The sequence below is a fragment of the Anopheles merus genome, chromosome 2R (assembly GCF_017562075.2).
Source record: "Anopheles merus strain MAF chromosome 2R, AmerM5.1, whole genome shotgun sequence".
Lineage (NCBI taxonomy): Eukaryota > Metazoa > Arthropoda > Insecta > Diptera > Culicidae > Anopheles > Anopheles merus.
In genome coordinates this window covers 28,344,617-28,371,406 of record NC_054082.1, presented here as the reverse complement: position 1 = coordinate 28,371,406, position 26,790 = coordinate 28,344,617, and the positions used below count along the sequence as shown (strand labels likewise).

At 47.9% G+C, this 26,790-nt stretch overlaps 2 protein-coding genes across 5 annotated transcripts in view; one reads left to right on the top strand and one right to left on the bottom strand.

Moving 5' to 3' along the window:
* LOC121587894 (5-aminolevulinate synthase, erythroid-specific, mitochondrial) overlaps positions 1–26,790 on the bottom strand; it is a 67,467-nt gene that overhangs the window by 28,753 nt on the left and 11,924 nt on the right. The gene's annotated exons all lie outside the window — the stretch shown is intronic.
* Positions 214–20,746, top strand: LOC121587896 (upstream stimulatory factor 1-like). 3 transcript variants are annotated; one of them, XM_041905203.1, is made up of 6 exons: positions 215–2,383; positions 4,512–4,549; positions 4,683–4,733; positions 7,291–7,410; positions 7,774–7,892; positions 13,214–20,746. In XM_041905203.1, exons 1-6 carry the CDS (start codon positions 2,343–2,345, stop codon positions 13,598–13,600), a joined length of 756 nt encoding a protein of 251 aa, XP_041761137.1. In that variant the 5' UTR covers positions 215–2,342; the 3' UTR covers positions 13,601–20,746. The 3 variants fall into 3 exon arrangements, with proteins under 3 accessions (XP_041761139.1, XP_041761137.1, XP_041761138.1); XM_041905204.1 differs by lacking the exon at positions 215–2,383 and adding an exon at positions 3,409–3,848; XM_041905205.1 differs by lacking the exon at positions 7,291–7,410 and having other exon boundaries at positions 214–2,383.

Below are 26,790 nucleotides of genomic sequence, written 5' to 3'. Positions count from 1 at the left end.
CTACGCAGGCAGGTGGATGCGGGTAGCTGCGATGCCTGCTGAGTGCCTCACTGTGTATGTGTGTGTGTGTGCGTGCGTGCAGCTGATTCGTGTGTTTGTTTACTCCGCCCGTCCGTCCGCGTGTACGCTCGCTCTCTAGCCGGCGGCGAAGCAACACGTTCGACGTAAGCGCGACAATATGACGGGCTCACGCTCAGAAGTGCGCGGAGGCTCCCATATCAACAAATGCGCGGCCACATTCATTCAGTTACGCACCGCCGCGCAGTAAACATCGCTCCGTTCGCTGTTCCGTGTGCCGTACTTTGTTTCTCTCTTCCACTTCCTTTCCGTTGCTTGCGCGGCCAGCATACGCTCTCACGCGCGCTTAGTGGCGGGCAGCAGGTTTAGCAGCAGCGAACGCGAATCGCACGCAAGAGAGTTTGCGAATTTTACGTGTTGCCAAAAACAAAGCAAAAAAAAAAAACGTAATCTTGTGCCCGGTATACAAACACACACATATAGTGCGCTTCTGGGTCGATTCGTTGGTGTGTGATTTCTCGCGCGCGCCCGACTAGTATTCGCGAGTGTATTGCGCGTGAACGTGAACGCTTGTGTGAAAGAAATAAAAGCTGAGTGATTCACGACCTGCAGGTCTGAACGGCCTTTACAACAGCAAGCCAGGGGCGAATATTTCGCTCTGCTCGCAATCTTTGCATTTTCGGGGTAGACACCTCGCGGGACAGCAGTAGTAGTAGTAGTAGCGGCAGCTCGCTAGTTAGTGTACGAACGTCCGGTGCACAGCACCACACAACAGGCAGTTGCCAACGGTTACCGAGCGACAGTTTGAATTAGCGCGAACCGGAGGGGGTTTTTTCCCTTGCACGCGTAAATTAAACCCGGTCTCAGCGCAACCCGGTTAGCACGCGGCAAGGTATTCCCAACGCGCGCAAGGTGGGTGGGCAAAATTAACCGGTCTCTGTCTCCTTTGCCGGACAGCAAAAAGTGTGAATTTCCGTCTCGATAAAACAGTTTCCCGTCCGTTTTGGTGACGTCACGTTGCACAGCATCAAGCTACAGCCTTCGCGCGGTCTCTGGCCTACACACCAAGGACTGTCAAACTGCCGTGCGCAAAGGAGGCGTTTTGTTTTTGTTTATCCCCTTTCGCTGAACTACGTCTTCTCCACATTCTGCGCTCCCGCGATTGAGAGAGAGAGAGAGAGAGCGTACAAAAAAGGGGAGAACGAGAGAAAGTGCAAGAGAGCGCAATTTCTCGACACCGAATTTGACAGGTTGTTGTTTTGCGAGGGGGTGGCGAAAGGCGCGTGTCACCAAAAAGCCCAACCTTAAGGGCAGAGGGCACAGAGCAAAGCAAGAGACACACATTTTTCAAACAGAAAAGAAAAAGCAATCAAACGGAACTATTGTTATGTGCTGTAGTTTACAAACAAACCATTGATTTGACGCATCCACAGTAGCACAGTAACAAAGTGGGGGCGTGCGTGAAGTTTGCGAGAACACAAAAAGAAGGAGAAGAAGAAGTCAACAGGACGAACTCGTCGCGCAAGGGTCGGGACAGTGCATCTTTGCTCGCCCCACGTTTGGGGGAAAATAAAGCGAAGCGAACAAGTGTGACGGCGACGAGCCGTTTTCCCTCCGAGTGAGTGTGTGTGTGTGTGTGTATATGCTAAAATTGTTAGAACAGAGAGAAAGTGATCAGTTTTAGGGGGGAGGAAATAAACGGAAGAGCATTAGAGTGAAGGGCGTCCGCGCTCCCGTGTTTCTGTGTGTGAGTTTGTGTTTGGTACGAGAAAGTTTTGGCCATAAAGGAAAAGCAAAATACAATTTTCCCGAAAAGTGATTGTACAGTCGCAAGTAACGCACAAAAGCCCCACCAAGGCAAGAGAGCCTAGCACCGCCAGAGAGTGAGAGAGAGAGATAGAGAGTGCCACATACACGCGACAACACACGACAAGGGATATCACAAGCAGCAGCAGCAGGAGCAGCAGTGATAGTAGTAGTGGTAGTAGGTAGTTGTAGTAGCAGTAGCACAAACAGGACGTACCCGAGTTGGCCAAACGGAACGCCAACGCCACCGCCACAAGCGCCCGTCAAAGCGTCCCACCAAAGGTGGTAGTGCCCTCCTCAAACGGGTGGCCACCGAAAAAGGCTGGGTGGCTCCACTGAAAGAACGAGTGCGTGTGCGTGCGTGCGTGCGTGTTTGTGATTGTGAAAAGGGATGCCCCAGAGTAGGTGTTCCAGCAGCTTTTGCGTGATTGTATAGTGTGTGTGTGTGTGTGTGTGCGTGTGTGTGTCGGTGTGTTCCTGGGTTACCTGTGCGACCAGCGGAAAACACGGCCCTCATCATGAATAAGCTCGACTACGATGTAGATTGCTTAGAAATAAGGTAATTAATAAGGTGCAAACCGACGAACCCCGACGAGTGTGCATTAAAGGCGGCAAGAAACAACGAATGGCGAGGCGAAACCATCCCCCCCCGCCCCCCATTTACACGTACGGATTTATTGATTACGCGCGTCCAAAGGGAGGAGCGGAGACGGGGGGAGGAGGCAGGTTGTTGGCCAATTCGAGCCCGAGCACAAAAACCCCGAACGAAGAACGTCCGTTCTAGTGTCTGTGTGTGTTTGTGTGTGTGTGTGTGTTTGTGTGTGTGTGTGTGTGTGTGTGTGTGGGTGGAACGTAGAAGGGGAGATGAAAAGTGCCCGACCCACCAATCCCTATAATTTTCCACCCGTTTCGTGAGCGGTGCGATGTGTACTATTGCTTCAATTGTTTTAGTGCATTTTTGTTTTTTTTTACGATCTCGCTTTTCGTTGTGTGAGTGTGTTTGTGCTTCTCTCGCACACACGCGCGTGTTTTTTTTCTTCCCTCGACCAACTTTTGCTCAATTTTCCTCCCACTCAAGCGTGCTCACGCACTTTTTACGCTCACGCAGCTCCCCAGCGCAATGGTAGGCAGTGAAAGAGACAGAGAGAGAGAGCGAGAGAGATGCAAATCAGTGACAGTTTTCCCTGTGCACCTTCCACCGCTCCCTTACACCCCAAACAACAGTCCCAATTGTGGGAGCATCCTTTCATTCAACAAAACTGGCCGCCCTTCCGCGCGTCGTCGTACAACTTGTGCTTACGCTCTTTCGCTCTTTCTCTCCCTCTCCTACGAGAGCGAGCATTTTTCCGATTGTTTTCCCAAGCACACACTCACACAGCGGCAGTAGGAAGAGAGACGAATTGTTTTCTGCAATTTTCATCCCACACAGGTGGATGGGACAGACAGATGGGCAAAGCGCTCTCGGTGGCAGGGATGGTCCGGGGGATATTTTTGCTCCTTGAGCGTGTTCTTGTTTTCAAACGCTCTCTCCCTCTCTCGGTCTCTGCCTGTTAGTAGTTCGCTATGATTACGCCTTGCACACTGCACAGAATCACACATCGCAGAGCAGTGAAGAGTTCGCTTTTTGGCGTTTCGCAAACAACTAACTAACGTACCCCTCCCGTAGTAGGTGTTGGCTTTTTTTTCGGTGGCGTTTGCGTTGGTTTCGTTGTTCGACCAAGCAGGCCGAGAAAAAGTTCCAAAACTGCTCACCCCTTTGCCCCCCCCCCCACCCACCTTTCCAAATCGCTCTGTGCATGATGTGCGTTTAGTTTGAATTCGTTTGTAGCGTAAAGTGAAAAATCCATCGCAACATCAAAGGCGCACCACCACCGCCCACCCAGCAGCAGCAGCCACCCACACAACGATGGTGTTGTAGAGCAAAAATGTGTGCCGAATTTTCCACCCTCTAGTGTGTTTGTTTGCGTGTCCGTGTTCGTGTGTGTCTGTATAGTAGTTCCCTTTGTGTCTTTGATGGACGAACGGTAAGCAGTGTGGGTGTATGTGTGTGTGTCGTTTCTGTGTCGTTTGTTGCAAGTGCAAGTGCAATACCAAACGAGAGGTTGCTTTTTTTTGCACTACCGCCTGAGAGGCACTGAAAATAGTATCAACCTCTCTCTCTCTCTCTGCCTCCCCAGCTCTAGCAAGACGTGTTCCGTTCGCTTCCCTCGTGCTAGCAGACCGTGAGGCTGCAACCATAGGCACGGGTGGGTGCGAAACTATGAAAAAGGATGCCCACACAGCACTGTGGCAGCCCTCTTTTCTGGATGTTTTCTTGAAACATTATAGGAAGTGCTCCAAGAGCGTTCTCGATTCTGCTGGCCTGTCGCGGATGCGTCATTTTGCCATCCGTTGCATGCTGTGCTACACAATCTTGCCTTTTGCGTGCTAGACGGCATACGCCTCGCATTCTTGTCGCTATTCTTGTCCTCCTTGCCTCCTTTTAACGTTTCGCCACTGAACGATGAAAGTGAAAGTGACACAGAGAATGAGATAGAGCCAGCGTTCTAATCGTTATCGTTTCTCTTCCTTTCTTTTATTCCTTTTTTTGTTGATATTTTAACGCTCCTCCGACCCTTTGCTGCACCGATGACGACCTCGCATGATGGCGATACCGAACTGGCAAACGCAAAAATTACCCAACATAGTGACGACCTGATAAGCATGGCCGAGGACAATACTCTTGGTAAGTGTTGTGGCTAAGGAGCAGCAGCAGCAGGCGTGCACGCGCGACAAATGTCTAATGTTTTCCTTTCTTTCTTATTTGTTTCTATCGCTCTTTGTCTTCCTCTCTCTCTCTCTCTCTCTCTCTCTTGCAGGTGATTTTTCACATATCGACGATGACCTACAGTTTACAGTGAAAAACGATGGTACATTAGCGTTTGCTTCCACCGGCACATCCCCCACACATAAACAACCTATAGCACCGTCAACACCATACACGTTTCCCGCTCATTCGCTCTATCTCCCTTGCTCTCGCACAATCCTGCTATCCCGCTATCGTATCTCCTATGCAACTCAACCTACCTCCGAGATGCACTGCATCTCTCCAGCCCTCTGCTACACACACCCCCCTAGTACCCACCCAACTACACACGAGAATGAAAGTGAACCCACGAGTCGGCTAAGGGCAAGAACCGTGTCCCGGCACTACTCGTCAGCAAGAATTTCGGTCACCCAGCACCCGTTTGTTGGTGTTGTGGACGGGCACCACCGTGCACCATGGGCCATCGTCTCGTTACACGCTACGACACCGCCACCCGCTTCATCGCTTTCATGCGCGGCATGTGCGTTACTTTATCAGCCACCAGACCAGTGCACCATAAAAACAGGTGGCGACAAATGCGTCTCCTTCTTCTCACCCGCCCCACCCAGGAGGTGACTGTCCTCTGCCTGAAAAGCGGAGGGGTTGCCGCGGTGCAGTGGGGTTTTATTGCAACATCATATCGTGGCGAGCGTGTGCCGCCCTGCGCTGCGCGCACATTTGAGCGCTATGCGTCGCAGCAATAACTTATATTGCCTCCACTCGCCTGTTCGTGTGGTGAGATTATCGAAGGACCGAGCAATTGTTGGTTTGGTTCGCTCGTGTTAACAGGCGCAAAAATAGCCCCGAAACAATTGCCGACAGTGTGTGTGTGAGTCTGTGTTTCCGAATGGGTTCTAGTTTGCTGTCCGGGACGTAGAAACTAGAGGATGGGAAATTTGAAAACAAGTAAATAACGAAAGTAAATTGGAAAGCAAATTACTAATAATGACTAGCTACAAGTAACTGGTCGACTGAGAATAGTAAAATTATAATTTAAAGAATAATTTAAAGGAACTAGTTAAAATACGGGATATTCCAGAGGTTCTCATAATTGTGGGACATTTTCTGGACTCTTTCTTACGAGAAATGAATTTTATGTGTTGGGAATTTGAACTTTAAACCATCCTTTTTGGACAAACCCAATAGGAATTCCTAATCAGCCTGTTCAAAAAGGGTGCCATAGAGTCCAATTCCTCTTTTGTAAAGTTAACTTCCCAGAAGAAAGAGTCAAATAAGGCATTGGTCTGATCTTGTTGCGCACAAAACTGCTGCTGACCAAATTCAAACCAATTCGATTTTTGTCTGGCAACATTTTCTTTTTACCTTGGCCATTGTAATCGGGTGTATGAAATGACATAGCAGCAGTGAGCGTTTTGTTGACATCCACTAAATTTGGAATTTAAGCATTTGTAATACATTTTTTGGAGTGTATAATATTTTTTCAACATTTTATTCAGCAAGTGAATGATACAAAATAAACTCTGACCTGTTCATTGCCCTACTTTTTGACGCTATACAATGTCAAATCGAAATATTGCCAGCAATATTCATAGACCACCTCAGCGATACGTTTCCGAGCAACAATGTTGCGCGCAACAAAATTGGACCAATGCCTTAGTTGAATCTTCAAGGGACCGTCAGTTTAGAGAGATATGCATGTTGAGATCACGTATCCAAGACAACCACGAGAAAACCGAGGTATTCTTGAACCAATATTTTTGAGAACTGTCTTTCAAAACTTATTTTTGGCCAAAAATTCCGCATGCTGAAAAACCCACGGATGTGACAGTTTGAAAAAATGGCTGTTGACAGTTTGTGCACGGGTTTGACAGCAGGCGGAATTGTGTCCGCGAAATTCCGGTGCGTGTATTTTCAGCCTTAGAGAATTAAGGCTATCAAATTGCATATGAAACTTAGAGAATATTCACCTCAGGCATAGGTCAGGAGACATTAACCTTGTAGAGACATTACATGTATGGAATATGCCGGGACCGTCAAAATGTTCACCTTAAATAATTCAACTTGAAGAGACTACAGCTTAGAGAGCTTTCACTGTAATTACAAGTTACATGTGATTCTGACAATAAATCCATTGTGTACAAGAATTTAGTAAAAAAAAACTATAGATCATTGATTGATTGAATCGAATTGAATTATTCAAAACTTGCAAGAACTTGGGCGGTCCCGTGGTACAGTTGTCAACTCGAACGACTCAATAACTTGTCCGTCATGAGTTCAAGCCTACAATGGACCGTTCCCCCATAGCAAGGATCGACTATCCGGGTTGCGTGGTAATGAATTAAGTCTCGAGGACAGGCTGGCATGTCCGCGTAGGACATAACGCCAAATAGAAGAAGAAAACTGGCAAGAGGTGCGAGAGCGAGCTGATATTGAGGTTTCGCTTTTACTTCTTCCCCATCTTCATCTCTCCCCCGCTACTAACTTTCCCACCACTATCCTTTAGCCGTTTACACTACACCAGCGCACCACCACCCGTGTCACCCGTGTTTCACGTTTGCGTGTTGTTGATGGACCAGTAATTTCTCATGTTATTTTTTTTCTTTCCCCTTTTTTTTTCTTTCCGTTCTCTTCTTTCTTTCTTCATTCTCCATCTCTCACAGGAATGCTCGCACTAAGATTAATACAAGTGGCAGACAGTTTAGATTCACCTAATTTTATCACAGGATCTCCAGCTAGTCCATACCCAACGCTAACAAACTCCAGCAACGATCCCAGTCAATGTAAATTGAAACCTTTGTTTTGTTTGTTTGTTTGTTTTTGTGTTACTGTTTTGTTTCTTTCTTTTTAGTGTTCTTTTTCTGTTCCGTTTCCGTTTCCTTCTCTTTTTATCCGTGTGTATTTGTGTGTATGTGTGTGTGTGTGTATTTATGCATTTTTGTTTCTATTTTCGAGTAGTTTATAACATTTTGTTATCTTTCTTGCCTGTAAAAGAAATGTCTTGCTTCTTTATTGTTTGTAGTGTGTATGTGTGAATGGTTGTGTACTGTTATTGTTTTTTTTTTTATTGTCTCCGTCTGTGTAAGTGTGAACCGTCCACTAATAGCGCACATTCTCTCCTTTCTCTCCCTTTCTCGTACCCGCAGGCTCTTTTCTAGTGTTTAAGAAAAACAACGACAACGTAAAACAGTCCCGCTCCGCCAACAGTGTCCGGGGGGTGCAGCGATCCTCCGACTGCAACGGTGACACGAACCTAAATCGAAAGGTAAGTGACAACACCCCAAAGAGTGTGATTCACACGAGTGAGAGTGCCCTTCAAAGTTATGAATGCACGCGGGCGAGGGTGGAAATTCCGACTAGCCCAAAGTCAAGAAGCATGCCTGCAGCACACTCAAGAAAAGTGGGTGACAAACAGAACTGCAGCACACTGGGCGCGAAGGAAACAGTGCTCTTTCCAACCTCTTTAGCTTTAGCATCGGCTGAGCATGTGCGCTGCGCCCACTCCAAACGCGGTCACGGTAGCGTGTGTAACCTCGATGAATGTGCTCTGACGCTTGCCATGTGTGACCCATCACGTCGGTGGACGCCGCGCACACTCACACCGGCCAACGGGCCACTGTTTGGTTGGTGTTTGTCCGTTCTTATCCTTATCTTATCTGCAATGGAGTGTTAAAACACTTTCTTCTCATCGTCATCATCATCATCATCATCATCCTGATCCGGAGCAGGGTTTGGGACGGTACGGGCATTGGGCAACCGATGCGACCCGGTCAAGTCCCAAGGTCCAGTCGCCGCCTTCGAGTGTCGTTTGCGAGTTGCAAAATAAGAAGCAAAAAAGACGCCTTTACCACAATCAAATCATCCCACCGTCATGCGTATCGGAAAGCCTCGATTTCCTGTCCCTCGCAGCAGGGGATGTCCCAACAGCGGGGAAAGCCAAACGCGGCGGGTGTACGGGGTTGCGCTCAAGAATGTGGCCTAACCCGGACTCATGCCTGTGCGAAACAAGAACCCTCCGAAACCGCTGCGCCCTCAGTGTGTCTGTTATCAAGAACATTTACTGCTTCTATTTTTGTTTTGTTTTTTGTCCATCAAAGCACTGGCCTTGGTGACAGCAAAGCGTGTGTGTGTGTGTGTGCGTCGGTGGCCGCGAGGCCGCGTTTCCACACACGAGCGCGTGAGGGGCACTTACGTAAACGAAAAATTACACTTTTGCCACACAACCCCCCGCACACACGGTTCGTAAACAGATGTGGCCTGTCCCCTGCCGAAGGGGTAGGAAAAACTGCCCGCCGCAAAGATTGAGCCGAAGGGAAACTGTAACCACGGACGGAACTGCACCGAAAGAGAGAGAGAAAGATAGGGGAAGAGATGGTATTGTATTGTTGATATTCAAATTATCATTATCGTACGGCTTTGGTCGTTGTCACTGTCATCATCATCGCGCCCTAGTGGCAGGCGAGAAGGGAGGCACTACGGCCGTTCGTAATTTCTGCGGAAAAGAGATGAAAGACACGGATGGTGGGGAAGTTTGAGCCGTGAAGTTGGTGGAGGCGGTGGTGGTGGTGGCGATCATATTATAGCTGGAGTGTGGCCCTTTGCGTCTCTCCCACTCGCCAACCTCATGCATGCGGCTTTTCAACTGATCTGTCCTAATCGTTTTGCTGACAGCTCGATCTCTCCCCTTCGCGGCGATCGCTGCCACACGATGGTGCCACCATTTTTCATTAGAAGGTTATGTTGCTGCTATGCTTTTACCTGTACAACCTACCAACCCCCCCCCCTCCGCTCTTCCCATCCGATCTAGAGCAAATAAAACGTTTTTAGTGGACCCGTACTAATTCGCTGTACAAATTCGTGTTAGCACAGTCCACGGGGCAGTGAGATTGATCGAACAAAAAACCTCACAATACGATTTCACTTTACGCCGCTCGATGGGTGCTCGGTCCTCAGGGGCCGTTCCACGCGGAAAATGGAGGCAGGGAGTCGGCCCCGGGCGTATGATTGTCGCATTACATCAGACATGCAAAAAAGCACGGACGATAACGCAACAATGTGAGCCAGCGCAGCAGCCGCGCAGCCGTTGTCGCGCGCGGCGCAATACCGGCGTGGCAACGCGATCACAGCAAGGCGCTACCTGCTGCTTAACGAGCTTCACTATTAATATCACAATGTGGGAGGGGGCAATGGAGGCAGTGGAGCGAAAGATAGGGCCCGCACGGGCCCCAGGATGGAATATCTATCCTTGGACTGTTTTGGGCTGTGATCTGGTTTTGTCCGGCACCCATCATCGCCTCCCTCATCTGTCCCTTTTGCTTATCTACAATGTGCCACACGGTGGCCACACGCCACCCCAACAGGCTGCTCTAATCGAGTGTCAGGGTTTTCCGGTGTTTAGCGGGTGCCGCACGCTTGTGCGCCCCTTGGTAATTGTGTCCATTTTTCGATGGTTCTAGGACGTCGGGGCATCGAAGAGCACAACAGGCTCTTGGTGATCGAGTGACAGTGGATCAACGTAGCTATGGCATTGACCGAGGCCGTTGGTGAGATATGAGTTGTTAAGTCTGTAGCATTTAAGAATAATTTAATAATTTGCGCACATGTAGCAAGGATGCAAATGAGACACGCGCAGCAAACCCTTTGGATAAATTATTTCTGCTGCTGCTCTACCTTTCGGAGTGTGATTACCCTATTTCCATTGTTTGTGTAGGAAAAAGGCTGGCGGTATTGTGCCGCTACAAGAAATCATCCAACGATGACAAGCCACATACACGTGGAGGCCAGTTGATAAGTCTTATCACTACTGTATACCGTCAATCGCCTACCTTGTCATGCAAAATTGGAAACAACGAGTCATCCTCTCTCTGACGAGATGCTGTTTTCGTGTGTATGTTTGAATCCTATCATCAACTCTCTAAAATATTTGCCATACATCTGGCTTTTAATAATCGAAATCCGAACAACTGAAATTTTGACTATGCTCTTGATTATTTACAAAGCTTGTGTACTTAACTGAGATGCTCGATATGAGTAAATGGAAATTTCATTTAGATTTGTGATCTCGCAAATCCCAAATTGTCATCTGAGATATCAGTAAACTGAGCAAAAGCCCGCGTACTTTCGAGCAGCAGCTGAACACATGAGTCATTTTTATTTGTGAATGTCTCCAACAAATCCTTCAATAGTGAACGAACTGCAAAACAACACCCTACCGATCACGATCAATACAACCTAACCTATCCCTTTTTACGCTCAATGAAGTCGTCTGACCGATCCTATCGCCTACGAGCAGCTCCTAGCTTAAAGTTCACTTCGCACGATGGGGACGGGTGATGTGCCGTGGAGTTAAGAACGTTCTTACCCTCTGGCAAACCCTTTGACCCGCGGCAGCCCCGCAGATAGATGTCGCGGTGCCCTCCGATAGCTTACAAGTGTGCGCTCTGCTGCTCATTCATTCACCTGCTTTGATTTGTTTCCATGCCACTCCGATGCCCACCGGAGCTTGCACCGCAGGCGGGCGCGTGCGCGCTCGCAACCGCTCACACTGTGCGAACCTTGACATGAATAATTAAAACATCAACATCGGCCGACGACGTAAAGCGAAAGTCACCGGTATGACCTACCCCGCCGGTGATGGTGGTTGGTGGTTGGTGTTGGTAGCGACCCACGAAGAAGGAGCCCAAGAATACACGCTTCGGCAGAGAGAATGGTGCCGTCTGGTCACCGGGCGTCTAGTGTCCCTCTCCCGGTCGGACCTAGATAGATCGCTTGCAGCAGAGGCACCAGCAGCAGCACAAGCAATTGCTGGGAATTCTTCTGAAGCAGCGCACGCGGTTGCTACATTCGATTTCTATTGAAGCAGGCTGCACGCACGCCCGCACGCACCACCCAATTGCATGCATCGATAAAGTTCAAGGCTATCGACTAATCAGAGGGTCTCATTTCCCCTCTCCCTCTCTCTCTCTCTCTCTCTCTCTTTCTCTCTTGCTCGTTTGCACCCTGGAGATGCTGGAAGAAGAATGGTACGCTCGTACGGGGTCATTCAAGATTGTCAGAAGTTTCGGCATAGGGCTTCCTGAGAGGGGGTGAAGGCGTACACGGGTCGTGTATTCTCACGCCCTGGCCGACCTCCTCCTTCTCTCTTTGGCCCTTTCGCAGGCAGTTGGAGGTGTCGCAGTGTCTAAGCTACCTCGTTCTATATTTCTTCGGTTACTTGTCACACGCGCATACACCTGATACCCTTCCACCCTGGGGTGGCCTTTTAACCTCTGACGTTTTCGATTAGACCGGTGACGGAGCGCGCGACAGAGGGCATTAATTAGCAATTAACCAGCACCACTGTCACACACTGGCTTGCCAGCCGGCAGCCTGCTTCCGATCGATCAAACGATTTACTTCCACTCGCCGGGAGTGTAAATGACTGCCATGCGTGCGCACACACACATACACACACATACAAGTGCATACGGTAACATACCATCCATGCAGAGAGGTCGCTAGTGGAACGAGTGGCCACCATCTTGGTAGTCACAACGCGCGAGTAGATCTATCCGATCGATCTCGTCAAGAACACGTACCAGGCGTCTGGGGGGACAAGGATGGCCATGCCGACCATGCCAATATGTGTGTGTGTACGTGTGTAGTAGTAGCTGCAGCAGTAGTGCTTTTTTGTTGCTGTTGGGCTTCACTACCTTTTGCCGCCCCCGGGCACGGTGACGGTGTCGACAACGACGACGAGGACTCTCCTCCGGTACTAACCGAAACTGGTTATTTGAACTTGCCGATCGGCGGCATCGGCCGTTGGTGCTCGCGCGCGCGCGCAGCTCAATACACTATCAAAGAGCGCATAAAAACCACGCAACCCGCGTATGCATCGATGCCGCGCCAAGGTGAATGAAATAGTGCGAGAAACAGCAACGAAAACGAACAAAACAAAAAAAAATCGCATGTCGCACAAGTCGCGCTGGAGATAAATGACCAGTCAGCGACAGTACTAGGAGGAGTGCGCAATAGGGGTGGTGCGTTGCGGTTGCGCTTTTGCGCCAAAAGTGGCACGAGGAGAAGGAACGCTTGCTGGTGGCTGGTGGTGGTCCTCTTTGCTTGGCTCCACCACACCACCTCCTTAGGGTTGGCTAGGGCTGCTGGTCGGAGTTTCTGTACAACCAACCAAAAGGACACACATACACAGATCCGGTGGTTTGGGCTGGTGTGCGTCGGTACCGATAGTAATAAATGGGATGTGGATGGGCTGCTAGATTATGCCGTGGGCAAGCCGGGCCGCCGTTGGCATCAATCAGCATTATCAGAGGGTTGGGAGGGCGTTTTTTTTCGAACGTGCGGGCTCGTTGACAAAGTCGATTAGAAATGGGAGAAGCGGCTGGAAAAACGTGATCGACGTCGTGGAACGGTTGATACCATCATCATCACAGCACACGATTATCAAAACCACAGAATGGCATACTTTTGTGGGTCGTTTCGGTTGTGGATCGTTAATCAAGTTCAATCATTTCTTACATTTCTAACAAAAAAAATATCCCCCAAAATACCACTTTTCGCTGACGGTTCTCCACTTCTTCTCACTCACAGCAACAGCGCGATGATCGGCGAAGGGCGAACCACAACGAGATCGAGAGACGGCGGAGGGACAAAATCAACAACTGGATCCACGAGCTGAACAAAATCATCCCCGCCGAGCACATGAACAGCCCGTCGTCCGAGACGCAGAACAAGCAGAACAATGGCGGCCAGGGCGAGAACCTGTCGAAGGGCGGCATCCTGGCGAAAGCGTGCGAGTACATTACGCGGTTGAAAGACACCAGCGACAAGCTGACCGAGTGCCTTGCAGAAAAGGACCAGATACTGCTGGAGAACCTGCAGCTAAAGGAAAGCATCAACCAGCTGCTGGCGGAGAACAAGCGGCTCCAGACGCAGCTCCAGTTTGCGCTCGAAACGAACGTGAAGCTCGAGTCGTAGCTACTAGTGGTCGGTACTACTACTTTTACTAGGGAGCATCAGCAGCAGCAGCAGCAGCAGCAGCAGCAGCAGAATTCGGTCGAACCGATACAGCCGCTGGCGGAACTGCTGCTACAACAACATCAGCCTCATCATCTTCAACCAGATCATCATCATCTTCATCAGCAGCAGCAGCGTCATCATCTCCATCATACAAGCAGCCAGCAGAAAAGCGCACCCCAACAGTCTGTTAGAACGTATTGAAAAACGTATCAAAAGTGCATGGACCGGCAGAGGCATGAGCGAACCGAAATCTATCACTTGTAAGTACTATGAGCCTGCCAGGAAGAAAGCATGAAAAAACATGCACACACGACAAATATCGTTAAATGAATCAATTTGATCGCTAAAGTGGTAATTACGCGGGATCGATCGTTTGGTCACAGAATATGTAATACGAAACACGTGTAAAGCATGTCGCGCATGGTGCAGGTTCCGAGGGAGTTGGACAGCAGAACAAACGCGTAAAGTTAGATGATCGAGCATGTGCGTGTGTCGTTGTATGTGTGCACAATTGTGCTAGAGGCCCGTATTACTGAGTTTTTAGTGTCATCAGAGCGTGACACAGTGGCAATAACGCTAGGCAATATCGTGCGATACTGTTGTGCCGTAGGGCAGGTCCCTACAGTGGTGGCTGTGGAAAATTTGTAACACAGAAAATGGTGTAGTAACGATCAAATAAGATAAGGGCAGGGGTAAGGGGGAAAGGGCCAGAAGAGCCAACCCGTATGCAATATCATTATTATCCGTTCCGTGCATGGTGTTGTGTATGTATGTTTTTTTGAATCTTCGGTTCGGAGTTTAATGTCGCTTTTACTTCCCACGGCCGTCTACTGAGTCGTACTCGACCCCGTAGGATGTAGGATCATATCTAAGTCAGCTAGCTCTAGTAAAACAATAGACGGCGACACTGTCACCCGATCGGGATCGTTTTGTTTGCTAAGCAGCAGATCGCGAAGCGCAGAATATTGAGACGATAGGAAGTTATTCGGTGTACCGTTTTTTTTTTTTTGGGAGGTTAAGCATGGGATACATCAATCCCAGTAGGCGAATATCATTTTTGCTGTTAATGTTCCTCGATATCGCCTGTAGTTGTTACCAGTTGTGCTCGGGCTCGCTGCGGGTCTGTTAGGAAAAACTAAGCCCTTATAATGCACCACCATCGCACCATCGCCCAATAATCAATCGAAACTCGCACACAGCACCACCATGTTGAAGTCTGGCTGTGATGATGCGGCGAAGCATTGAACACATGTTTGCTTTAAAAAAAGGCCACTCTTCCGGTGATACGATCTTGCCGTTCCGAAGCTTGCGGCTTACTTTTTTCCATCTTCTAGACCATCATCTCCGTCGCAGTCGTGGTCGACATGACACGCACCCGGAGTAGTGTCCGATTGCTGATAGGTAAACGAGAGAAGGAGTTCGTTTCAATTGCCGAACATGGCAGAGGCAGCATGACGATGGGGCATATGAATCAGCCGAAATGAAGCCATTGTTACGAAGGCTAATCTAATTCTCGGGCGACGCCGGATGACTTGGGCCCCACAAGACTGTTGTCGTTGTTGCAAGACTCAGTTTTTGACTGAGTCTGCGCCCACTCCACTTGCGCCCGACTGCTGATCAGTCCATTGGCCACCCATAGCACAGCACGACAAGAACACGAGATGATGACGATGATGATGATGATGGGAAGAGAGATGGCTTATATCAACTTTATCAAACCGATCAATTAGATCCTGAGTTATACAGCGCTAGTTAAGCCCATCTAGCATCACGCCCATGGCAAGGGCGACGGGGAAGAAGCAGAAGCAGGAGGATAGTCCGGTATTTAAGCTTCCCCAATACGCTACTCAATCGATTGGTACGGCCCCCGTTTGATTTATTTGTTTATGGGGACCCACCCCGCCATGCCGTGGGACACGCCCGTACGGACCTGTTTGGAGAGTCTCCCGATCAATTATTCGGCGACCGAGCGGAGGGACCGCCTTGGGGCCACCATGACGCCGGTTAGTGTGCTAGCAGACACGGCATACGGCGGGTGCGTGTGAGATAATGTTCATTCATATGACTGCGGTGTGACGTAGGTGGCCCCTCGAAAAGATAGCCAGCCGGAAAGGCTTGGATGGCGGATGGGGTGAAGTTGCTTTGTCCGATCTATATTCCTCCCCTGTTCTTCGCTGTTTTTTCTTCTTCTTTTGCTTTGCTGCCAGCGCGTCCCATAATCTTGACGTTGACAATTATGGCGCCAGCGCACATTTCGGACGCTTATCACTCATTATTTTTGCTTTCCAGTCTCGCCCCTACTTCCCCTACTCCCATTCATCTCATGGTGGAACGGGGACTAACGCAAGGGAGCTCTCCCCGGGGTTTTCGCCTATCGTTGGCCGTCGTGCTCTTGCTCTTGATGTCACAGAAAGGGTTGACAAATTTGCCATGCATGGATTACACGGTGCCCCTGCGCGCACCAGCAGCAAGCGACTGGCTATCGCTCACCGTCTGAGCATGTGTGTGTGTGTTATCTTGCCTGGAGGAAGGAAGGAAAAGAATTCCATCGCCCATTATCTCGAACGCGGGTGTCTCTCGACCGTCCTATCCTCTCCGGTGTTGCCGAAGCAGTTTAAAGTCTCCGGCTGTGATGTGGAATGCGTCGCTGGAAGGTGACACGACACGATCAAAGCGCGGTTGATGTAATGAGACGCGTGTAACAGCAGTAACAGTTACGGAAGGCTCACCCGTACGAGCGCTACGTAATGGTGGCGGCAGCGGCGGCATTTGCATTCGGAAAAGATCATAATGTCGCTCATCCCGGTTCTCCGGGAGGTGCGAGCAGGAATATCCGGAGGGTCATTATTTAGATGTGATAAGGGGGGGGGGGGAGGAAGACCGTCAGCATTGGGCGTTACATCGGAGAATCGAAATGTCAGTCGGGAATGCTTGTGTGCGCGATCAGTTTGCCCTTTAGCTAATTGCGCGCTTCGATTCAAGGAATCCAGCCTTCCAGTCCACAGCCCATCTTGCTCGGGCCCATCCATTCCGAATCGAATCTACTCAAGCAACGTGATCGATGTGGCAGGTTCGCGCGCCCTTCACGATGACGGTGCGGTTGGATGTGTTGTAGCTGTTGCTGCTTTTTTGCACACTTTTGATCGGTATCGTTCAAGGGCTACCTTCGGGGGATTGACTGTCGGAATACAAACAGCTACGACACACACATGTAACCAACAAATCACCAAAGAAAACCGAAACAACACTCTGAAGAGCCTACGCGGGGCCCCATCGACGACGTCACCGATTTATCGATATCATGTTCACTAATTGTTATTTCTTGTTAAATACGTGTTTCATGAGCATGACATTATTATCTCCCCCAACTTCTTCCTTTACCCTGCTCCCCCCAACGGTATGGTGGGTCAAAATGAGGATAATTTGATGACGATTTGGTTTGTTTTTTTGTTGTGGTTGTGTTTCAGTGGAAAACAAACCACACGCGACCCACGCGAGCCCGAGGGCACGTTCCGGCGGTTGACGGTGTTGCTGTTGATGTTACTGTTCTTGTTTTTGATGTTTGTAAGCGTTGTTTGCGAGGTGGATGATGGCAACGACAGCGGCCGGAACCATATTTTGAACCAATCTTCTCCCCCGCCCCAGTAGTGTGGTCCCACCCGCGAGCGCGCGCAGGCCCCAAGGAAGATTGGTTTGTGGAAATGACAATAATCGAACTCCAAATTGCACCGACGATCGGTTGCACGATGCTCCTCCGGTTCCGGCCCGTTGTAGATGACGAGGTGAAGGGGGTTGTGACGATGTTACTACATCTTAGTGCATCGGGCATCGAAAGGGGACATGATGCAGCTAACATCCTGACGTCAGCGAATACGCCATCAAAACAGGGATAAAGACGTCATCGATGACGGAGATTCGCGGAGGAGTAGACAGTTTTGTGTTGTGTTGATCGGAGTAATTAACCCTGCCAGACGTAGTTTTGTTTGTTCCATGTAGTTAGTGTGTTAGTTCTACCACTCCAAAATCTCGACCAAAACAGGTCCCGCGTGTGATGATCACAACGGAGGGGAACCAAGCCAACAGTTTTAACACAGCCGTTTGCACATAGTTGATGCTTGGTGGAGTTGCGTTTACAAAACAAAAACAGGTTCCCATTTTTCAAAGCCATATGACGCTGTCTTTATCGATCATCTGTGAGTTGGAGATCTATGAGATCATTATAAAGCGCCGAAGAAGCTATCACCCAGATCTGTTCCACTGTTCAATTAGCATCTTTTGATCGGAGGAAAGCATGATGCTCTTGGTCGCCTGACAGCGTGAAGATCAGAGCTTCTCGAGGTGATTCTAACGCATAAGTAAACAGTGGCACCCATTCGCACATTAGCCATTCAACTTTTTCAACTATATGTTTTTTTTTTGGTGCGCAAACAAAATCCCTGTTCTAAAAAGACTAGACCGTTTTTTGTAGATCTTAGCAAGTTGCTTAGTCTCAGCCCAACACCCAAGTGAACACTGAGTTCCATTCGACACGAAAAGATGCGATTGATCAGAGGCATCGAGTCGTAAGTCTACGAGCTACGAGACAGATTGATTAATAGACAAGTACTTATTAAAATGCCAGAGCGGCCAGAATGTGCTGCAAACGTTTAATTGGACCAATCGGAGAGGGCCGGTTGAAAAGCAAAAAAGTGATGTGTGCTTTACGGGTTCTAGCAGTACGACCACCCTCGGCCACATTATCTCACACTGTGTGTCACATTGTGTTTGGCCTGGGTGTGTGTATGTGTGTGTGTATGTGGAGTATGTATGCGGATTTGTTGTACGAAGCATTAGAACGTGATAAATGGGATGCGCCGTGGGTTGTGGAGTTTAAACACACAGCTTGAGAGATCAGCCGTAACGGCTGATGGCGCCCTAGATTTGCTCACAAAACAATTGAGCCCACACAGTGGTGGACGGATGGCTTAAACATTGGAGCTCCCTGTATACAGACGGCCAAACATACACGGTGGCGTTGGTGAAAGATTTATAATCGTTAAAAGGCACTAGTGGAAGACAGCCATAGGCCAAAGCCTGGGGTACTATCTTGTCCGTTCTAAGTCAACCAGGTATCAGAGCATCAGCAGCAGAGCGTATGTGCAAAGTTGAGTGTGCAAATCATGTGTCACTAGAGGATTAGCTGGTGTGTGAGATTGGAACCGAGTTGTGGCGAGGATTTATAGTACGCCAGATTAGAGAATATGCCCCTGTTGGGTCCTGGTGCTGGTGATGAGTTTCGTCGCTGTTCGCTTTCTGCTCGGTAACTTACCAAGCGCTAGCCTGATAGTGGGCATGGACGAGCGCAGTATCAGTATTTCCATTGGTAGTATCCAATTCTACTTAGCATGATGTATTAGTTTTTTTTCATTTTTTGGATGGGTAGACCAATCTGTTATCTAATTAAATAAGACGTAAATTCACGTGCGCACACACACACACACTTCCGACCGTTTAAAAAAACAACATTTAAGGTCACCAAGCAACGGGAAAATGGGAGAATGGAGTTACGTTGCCATATTAAAGAATTTTAGTTGGTTTTGGTTGGCTGCCTGTTGCCTGTAGAAGTCGCCACTATGGTTTACTGCAGCTGCTGCTTACACCCTATTTGAACAAATCAAGGGCGTGAGACAAACATGCGTGCAATGGTTTTTACATTCTTAGTTGCTAATTAAACTTTGGTGTAAGAAGTGGAAGAAGTCGAAGAAGCTGTTATTTGTTGCTTTGTTTAGATGTGTAAGTAAGCGTTAACTTTGCTGCATACGTTTTGCTAGTGATACACAAGCCCCGTCACGCTTTTCTTAGCGCAAGCCGTTGGGAGATGCGTGCGAGAACACGCAGCACATTATAGGTAAGAAGAATGGTTACACTTAGTGCGAAAAACCGAACCAGTACACCAGAGTTAGCGGTGACCCAATTGAACTGAGAAAAGAGCGAGGGGTAGAGAAAGAGAGAGAGAGAGAGAGAGAAAGGGTGCAGTTACAGCATTACTGAATTGTAGTAGTATTTTGCGCTGCGACACGTTTTGGTTCTATTTCTGTTTCCGTTTTCTGTTATCATTGTTACGTAAAGCATTGTTAGGACCCAACGGCACAGTGGACAGTGTGGGTCGGCCCATTTACTAAGGTTTAAAATATTAACAAATGCAATAATAGTGTTACGTCGTGTACGGAAGTGGCCGAGGAAGCGGCTGATGCGTGATGGAATCGTAAAGTATTCACTGTACAAAATGTAGTACAGCAAAAGCAGGAGGTTGCATTATTTACGCGGTAGCAGTGGGGTATCAAAACAGTAGCGAGTAGTTGAAGAATGCCGCCTTAAGTGCAACTGAGAGTAGGAAAAGGCCAACAACGATATCGACCATCATATGGTGTTAGGAAATAACGGCTAAGTGAAGAGAGCGAGAGACAGAGAGGGTTAGAGAGAGGAAGAGAGAGAGACGCTCAAAAGAATAAATTGAAGAAAAAAAGCAAATAAAGAGAATAAGTTGAAGAAGCAAGATAACGAAATCTAATACAATAATTAAATTATAATTAAATAATTAAACAAAAAAAAACAAAATACAAGTGTTACTAAATTATTGCTATTACAATAATATTACTTAAAAGAGAAGAAAGCGAGAAAACAACACGAAACAAATCAAACATGAATGAACCATTGTATTATCTACTAAAAACTAAAAAGGAAAACCAACCAACAAAACAAGGAATCGCGATAAACATACGTTCGGCTACAGTTTACAACTAAAAATGAAAAAAACAAAACAAGTAAAATAAAGTAAAGTTAGCAAAACGACAGGACAAGAATATACATATATACATATAGAGAGAGATATAGAGTATATATATGCAGAAAAAAGACAGATAAAAAACATATAGTATATTATATTATTACTATTATTATTGACACAGGTCGCCCGAGTGTTGTGAAGTATATAGTAGAAGCAAAACAAAAAAAAAACAAGCAAAACAAGACACGGCGGGATGCGCGCTAAGAGAGAAAGAGAACCGAGAGAATCGAATCGAAGCCTACGATATATATTATATATATATATACATATACCATATACAAAAAAAAACTTTCATCACTTTTGCTGTATATTCATCGATGTAGTTCTATTCATTCATTTTGTTGTGAGAAAACGTAACAAACAGACTAAACAACCAGCGAATAAAATAAAACGGAACGAAACGGGAAACCCAGAGCCGGTGTAAAGTCGAGAGGGAACGTAGCGCACGTCGTTGATGCAGCACCTTTTTCCACAGCAAACAGAGCAAGATGGTAGAGTAAATCGAAGCGATTTCAATGCAAATTATCACCACCCAGCAGAGATGAAAAATTACAAAACAAATATCCAAACGATCCACAAATAGACTAAAAATATATTAAAAAAAACACCGACATATTAGGCAGAGCAGAGGAACGATGAGATGCCATCGCAGACGATATTGTTTTTGTTTTGTTTGGCTCCCCTTTAACAAGGTGGTGTACGTGCGTATCCAGTGCGTTTGTTATCGATTGCAGGTGACGACTGCAGGTGCGAATTAAACACATTAAACCTAACCCCGAAACGGAAGTTTACAGCAAAAGCAATGTTACAAACCTACTTCCCCACACTCGCACAATGTGTTATGTATAAAAAAAGGTGAAGCGCGAGCGAATGCGTGTGTGGGGCGCGAAAAAACGCAAAAAGACATATAAAATCATTCAAAAATAAAACAAAACGTATTTACCGAAATCAAAGTTTCAAATTATTCCTAAAACAATACACTAATGAACTACGCAGATATTGTTAAATTAATGATAATTACATAAACCTACCACACAAATTGGGGGATGGATAAAACCGATCGGGGACTGTTTGTTTGTTGTTCGTCTGGTGGGAGGAGTGGTAGCAAATAAGCAATTGTGAAAAAAGAAAGGTGAAAAACAGTGACAAAAATACACACACACACATACAGAGCCCCCGAAAGTGGAAAGCCATAGAACAAATCAAAGCAAGGAAGACAGAACAGGCGACATGAAACGAAAACAGTAAAACAGAAAAAAGACATGAAACATTAAAACAACTAAACAAGCTGAAACAAACTGACTTTTAAATTGTTAAATCCACCTTCACAACAAGTAACCGAAAGAATTGGATTGTTGGACGGAAACAGCACGTTGCCATTGGCGAAGCAGCAAAGCAAAGGTAGGTGCAAGTGTACCTAGTAGTGCTGGTGCCCCGGAAACCGGACGACGATGCAAAAAGTAGGCCGTTGGAAACGGTGCAGCAGCCGGGTGGCATCTAATGTCCGATGCAATGTGAAACAATAAAGCACACACGCACACAGGGTTGTCAAAGTAGTCAAACACAAACGCATACAGAGCAACAACTAGCGACAGAAAGGGGGACGGAAAATTGGTGCTGCCGAAAAGCGAACGAAAGAAACGATGAAAAACGTTGTGTAGTGAGAGTGTGTGAGAGAGAGAGAGAGAGAGAGAGAGAGAGAGAGAGAGAGAGAGATAGAGAGAGAAACTATTGAAAATGGAGGAGAAAAAAATCGAAACATTAAACAAATAACAAAACAATTGCTGAAAACAACATTCTTCCCCGTTTTGGTGTCGGTTGTTTTGATGTGTTTGCCCACTGGATGATCGCCTGGGAGGTCGTGACAGTACAATCCGAATCTTGTTCTGCGCACGTTCGTTTTTTTTTCCTTTTCATATTTGCTTATTTACCAATCTATTGTGTTCGATTTCGAGCAATGCCTAACTCCTTCGAGCTCATGTTCTGTTGCCAGGGGTGTGGAGGTTCCGGTCTTCTTCGTCTGTTATTCATTTTAAACCCCCAAAAAAAAAAAAAACTGCGAAATGGTGTATCCATTACGTTGCGTCCCTGTGCAAAGCATTCGCGACGCGTGCTGAAAGGTGGAGGTGGAGTAAATCACCATTTTTCTACAACCCTCCTGCTGATGGCGGTAAGTAAAGTAGGTAAGTAGCAGCGTTCCAGACAAATAATGGAAAGTTGACAATCGAATTCTTCACACATACACGCACACAAGTACACACAGTACAACAGTGCAAAGTGGTCCGGTAGTGAGTTTGTGTGGAAGCTGCTGCCATTGCTGGTCGTGAGTAAACTTCTTAGAAATCTCTCTAATTCAATGCCTGATCGCCCGGGCGCTGTGTAGCAATCGGATGGCGCCCCACAGAATTACGGTATGGGGGGGGGGGGGCGAGTCTGGTGCAAAACGTCAATACACGACTTCGCGCAATCCGCGCTAATTGGTGGGCCAAATATTGGGCAGATAATTTGAATGGGTGCGAGATAGAGCCAGTGTGTGTGAGGGAGAGCAGGAATGCTGGGTCGGCCGGAGAGTGGTAGCCGGAAAGGCAGCAGTGACATATTGGGACACACAGATATGGCCACTCCGTGCGCGTGATTAAAGATGATAGACGCGGCAGGACGCGTGAACAGCGCGACGTTCCTAAACTCAACACTTATCGGCCAAAGCGAACGTCCTTGGCGAATGTAGCGAACAAGTAGGGGTGTTCGGGTGTGTGTGAGAGGAGGAGAGAGAGAGAGAGATAGAGAGAGGGAGAGAGAGAGAGAGAGAGAGAGAGAGAGAGAAAGGAGCAAGATTTTCTTTGCAATGGAAGGTCGAAATTCATGGCTTACTTTCTGACAGTTGATTTAGGATGATGAATTATCTCGTTTGCTTTATCATATTTGCTTATTAATTTGTTTAAGTAAAGAAGGTGCCATACAATAGTTGTGCAAACAAGTGGTTCGCTTTCGCACCGGGAGCAGCATTCCCAAACTCCTCCCAAAAGCAGGAACGCTCAGCTGTGACGTTTGCTGCAAAACCGTTAATGCCCCCGCCGCTTGGGATGTTCGTTAGTCCGAGTGGATTAGCTTAGTTTAGTTTGCCGTGTCCGTCCGCCCTGGGGACCACCCACCAGAAGCACATGAAAGGGTGGATCCGAAAAAAAACCCCTGAAAGGTAGTTCACATTTCTCCTTTTTTCGGCCGGAACTGATAATGCCGACGCCAGTGGCGGTAGAGTTAAAAATAATTGATACACACCTTGGATCGGGTATTATAAGCTTTTGGCTGATCCGCTGTCCCCCGGTCCCGTCCCAAGTCGCAAGGGGTTGAGTCGTCTATCTGTTTCCTGCGCAATCGCCCCTCCGTCCTTCTTTGGGTCTGCGCGTTCTAAACGCGCGTTCGCGCAACGCTTCCGAGTTATCAGACAGTTTATAATTAATATTTGCCCAGATAACACACCAGTGCAGTTGTTGAGGGAAGCGTCACGGAAACCGACAAAAAAAAATGGGTTTACCAGGCACCGACCGATGACAGGTGGAATCCGAAAAATCCGTAATCCTTACGTCTTGCGCACGGAAGACACCGACCGCGGTGATGTTACGCGATATCCATGTGCGCTGCTACTACGTATCGGCGCGTACATGTGTAATCCCTGGGCTGGCGCACAGGGGATGGCCCAAACTCGGATAGTACACACATGTGGCAGCGCCATCGAATGCAAATGGAAATGTTCCGCCGAAGCTAGCGTAAGTACCGGCTAATGCCGCAGCTCTCTAGCCCTGCCGCCCCACCACCCGGGACCAAGTGCAACGCCCCAAGCAAGGGGCAAGGGGGGGGGGTCTTTCGTGCGCTTTCCGTGAGCGCAGGCGACCTGCGCCGACGATTCGCGGAGACTTAAGTTTGCTTATTTTAATGTGTCACTAAAATGCTGAACGTGCATGGAATACGCGATGAGCGCGCGCTGACGTGCTGTGTCATTGTGCGGATTCGTTGCGGATTCGAGGGTGAAATTCGAGGTTTGCTTTTCGTCGCGTAATGTACGAGATATTAAAATTACGAACATCAGAGGCAACACACAACACACAATCAACTTCAACCTCGTTGACACATGCGCACATACACACGAACACACTGATGAACATCATGTGCCTTTAATAATATTAATGAGAAATAATGGCGTCGCTCTTGTTGGCTTCTAGTACAGGGCGCACAAGCGGCTCCTTTTTGTTGTTTCTGCAACCTTCGACAGGACAGTTATGGCAACACACTTTGGCCTATTGTTGTTTGATCGTTGCTCGATACGCTAGGCTTGATATTCGTTGATAAGCCCAGAAAAGCAGGTGGTACGATTTCGGTAAACATAGTGTCATCGAAGGGACCCCTTACTACCAACCAAAAGCTTTCCAGTTATAACGTGTCTTTGTTACTGTGTGACCCTGATTAACCAAGGGTTTAAACACGGCCAAAACCGGACCCGACCATCGATGATGATATTTCCTGATCTTTTTTAGGACAACAATCATATTGCGCAGTAAAAACCGGACGCATTGGAGAGGAATGGTTCCCAGAGTGGAATCGAACTACGGTCATAGCTTGCAGTACCCGACGCATGTATCGTTTGGATCGTTGGGCCGCCCAAGATACACGGTGTGAAAACTCAACCACTACAAACCAACCTGGGAGTGAACTGCTTTGCTTCTGCACCCATTCAACCCATCTACTGGAGGCACGGCACACTGAGGATCATAAACAAATTGAGCTACTTTATCGATCCTGTACAGTGTAGCAGCTTGTAAGCTTCTGCTGTAAAACCACAACGGGGTGTAATGTTTTCGGGTGCAATATAAATTGATTGAACGACGATGCTTCAACCTCCAACCAACTATCGTTGCGACGAAAGCTGGATCGTAACATTGCAGCCAGAGAGCATTTCGAATCATTTGTTGCTGCCGTGGCCATAAACATTACCCGACGACGGGGACACAATGGTAAGAGATAACAGATTAATGCGATAAATTTAAAGGGTTCGCTATAAACCGGTGGGAGATTCATTGCTTTTGGTTTTTTTCTCTTTCTCTCTCTCTTTACGACACAATCTATTGGGCGTCTGCCATACACACCATACATATACGTATTCCGCGGTACCGATAATTTGTTACCAAAGACGATAAGTGTGAATTGGGTGCCTGCCCAGTTGATTAGGGCTATCTGTGCTCCATCCACATCCCCTTGGCCCGAAGTGGACACAGATCACGCGTACTGGAAGCCATCGGTATCGTGCTCGAGTCTGAAAAAGGGTGTTATTGTTCTACGAACGCGATCTGCACGCGAATGATAGAGTCCCCCGTTCTGTATGTGTGTATGTTTCTGTGTGGCTATAATAAGCAAGAAACGTGCACTCACTCTGCGCCGCCTTGATGAAGACGTTATCAGTGCCTTTCGCCATCGTCACACGACAAGAGCTGACGCACTGACATAACTGACCAGGTAGCAGAGCACCGGGTCGCCGGTTGGCTCTTCGCCTCAAGCGTCCACACCTGCGCCGTTTGCCCGATATGGTTGGTCCTATGGTCCTATCGCTCGAATAGATTGTATTGTTCAAAGAAACTTATCAATTGCTACTATTGCCACAGAGTGTAGTAGGGTGCTGGGGGGCGGGAGCTGGGTGCATCCTATTTTCTATCCCACTGATGGACGACGTGTCGTAAATTCTATGCGCCTTCCCAACCCTCGGGGGCGCCCATCCGGCAGATGAGGTGATGGTGCAACCGAACCACATAAACAAGGGGAAGTAGAGCGCTAGTATTAGATGATTCTTAGCGCCTCGAAAACATTGTCTCATCTGCGAAGCCATCGTTTGTACAAACAGTACACCTTGGCGATAGGGCACAATTGAACAATCCCGGTGCCGGTCGCGGTGCCGAAGGCTCGTAAACTCTGATTAGCTCTGAGCGTGCCACGAGTGGAATGTATTATTAACTAAAAATATGGAAAATTGCTATCCGCGGATTCCACACGTAACCACATCCATCCCCCGCCCAGGTACCGTGTCGTGGCTCATTTGTACCTTGTTCAATGGTGTTTTGTTTTCTTTCTATTTGTGTGTGTGTGTGTGTGTGTGTGTGTGTGTGTGTGTGTGTGTGTGTGTGTGTGTGTGTGTGTGTGTGTGTGTGTGTGTGTGTGTGTGTGTGTGCCGCGTTGGCTTCTGTTCCCTTGCGCGCGGTGGTAGTATTGTTGCTGCTGCTGTTGCTGTTGCTGCTGGGGCCAGCAGCAAAGATAAGGGAGTCAATCAGTCAAGTGG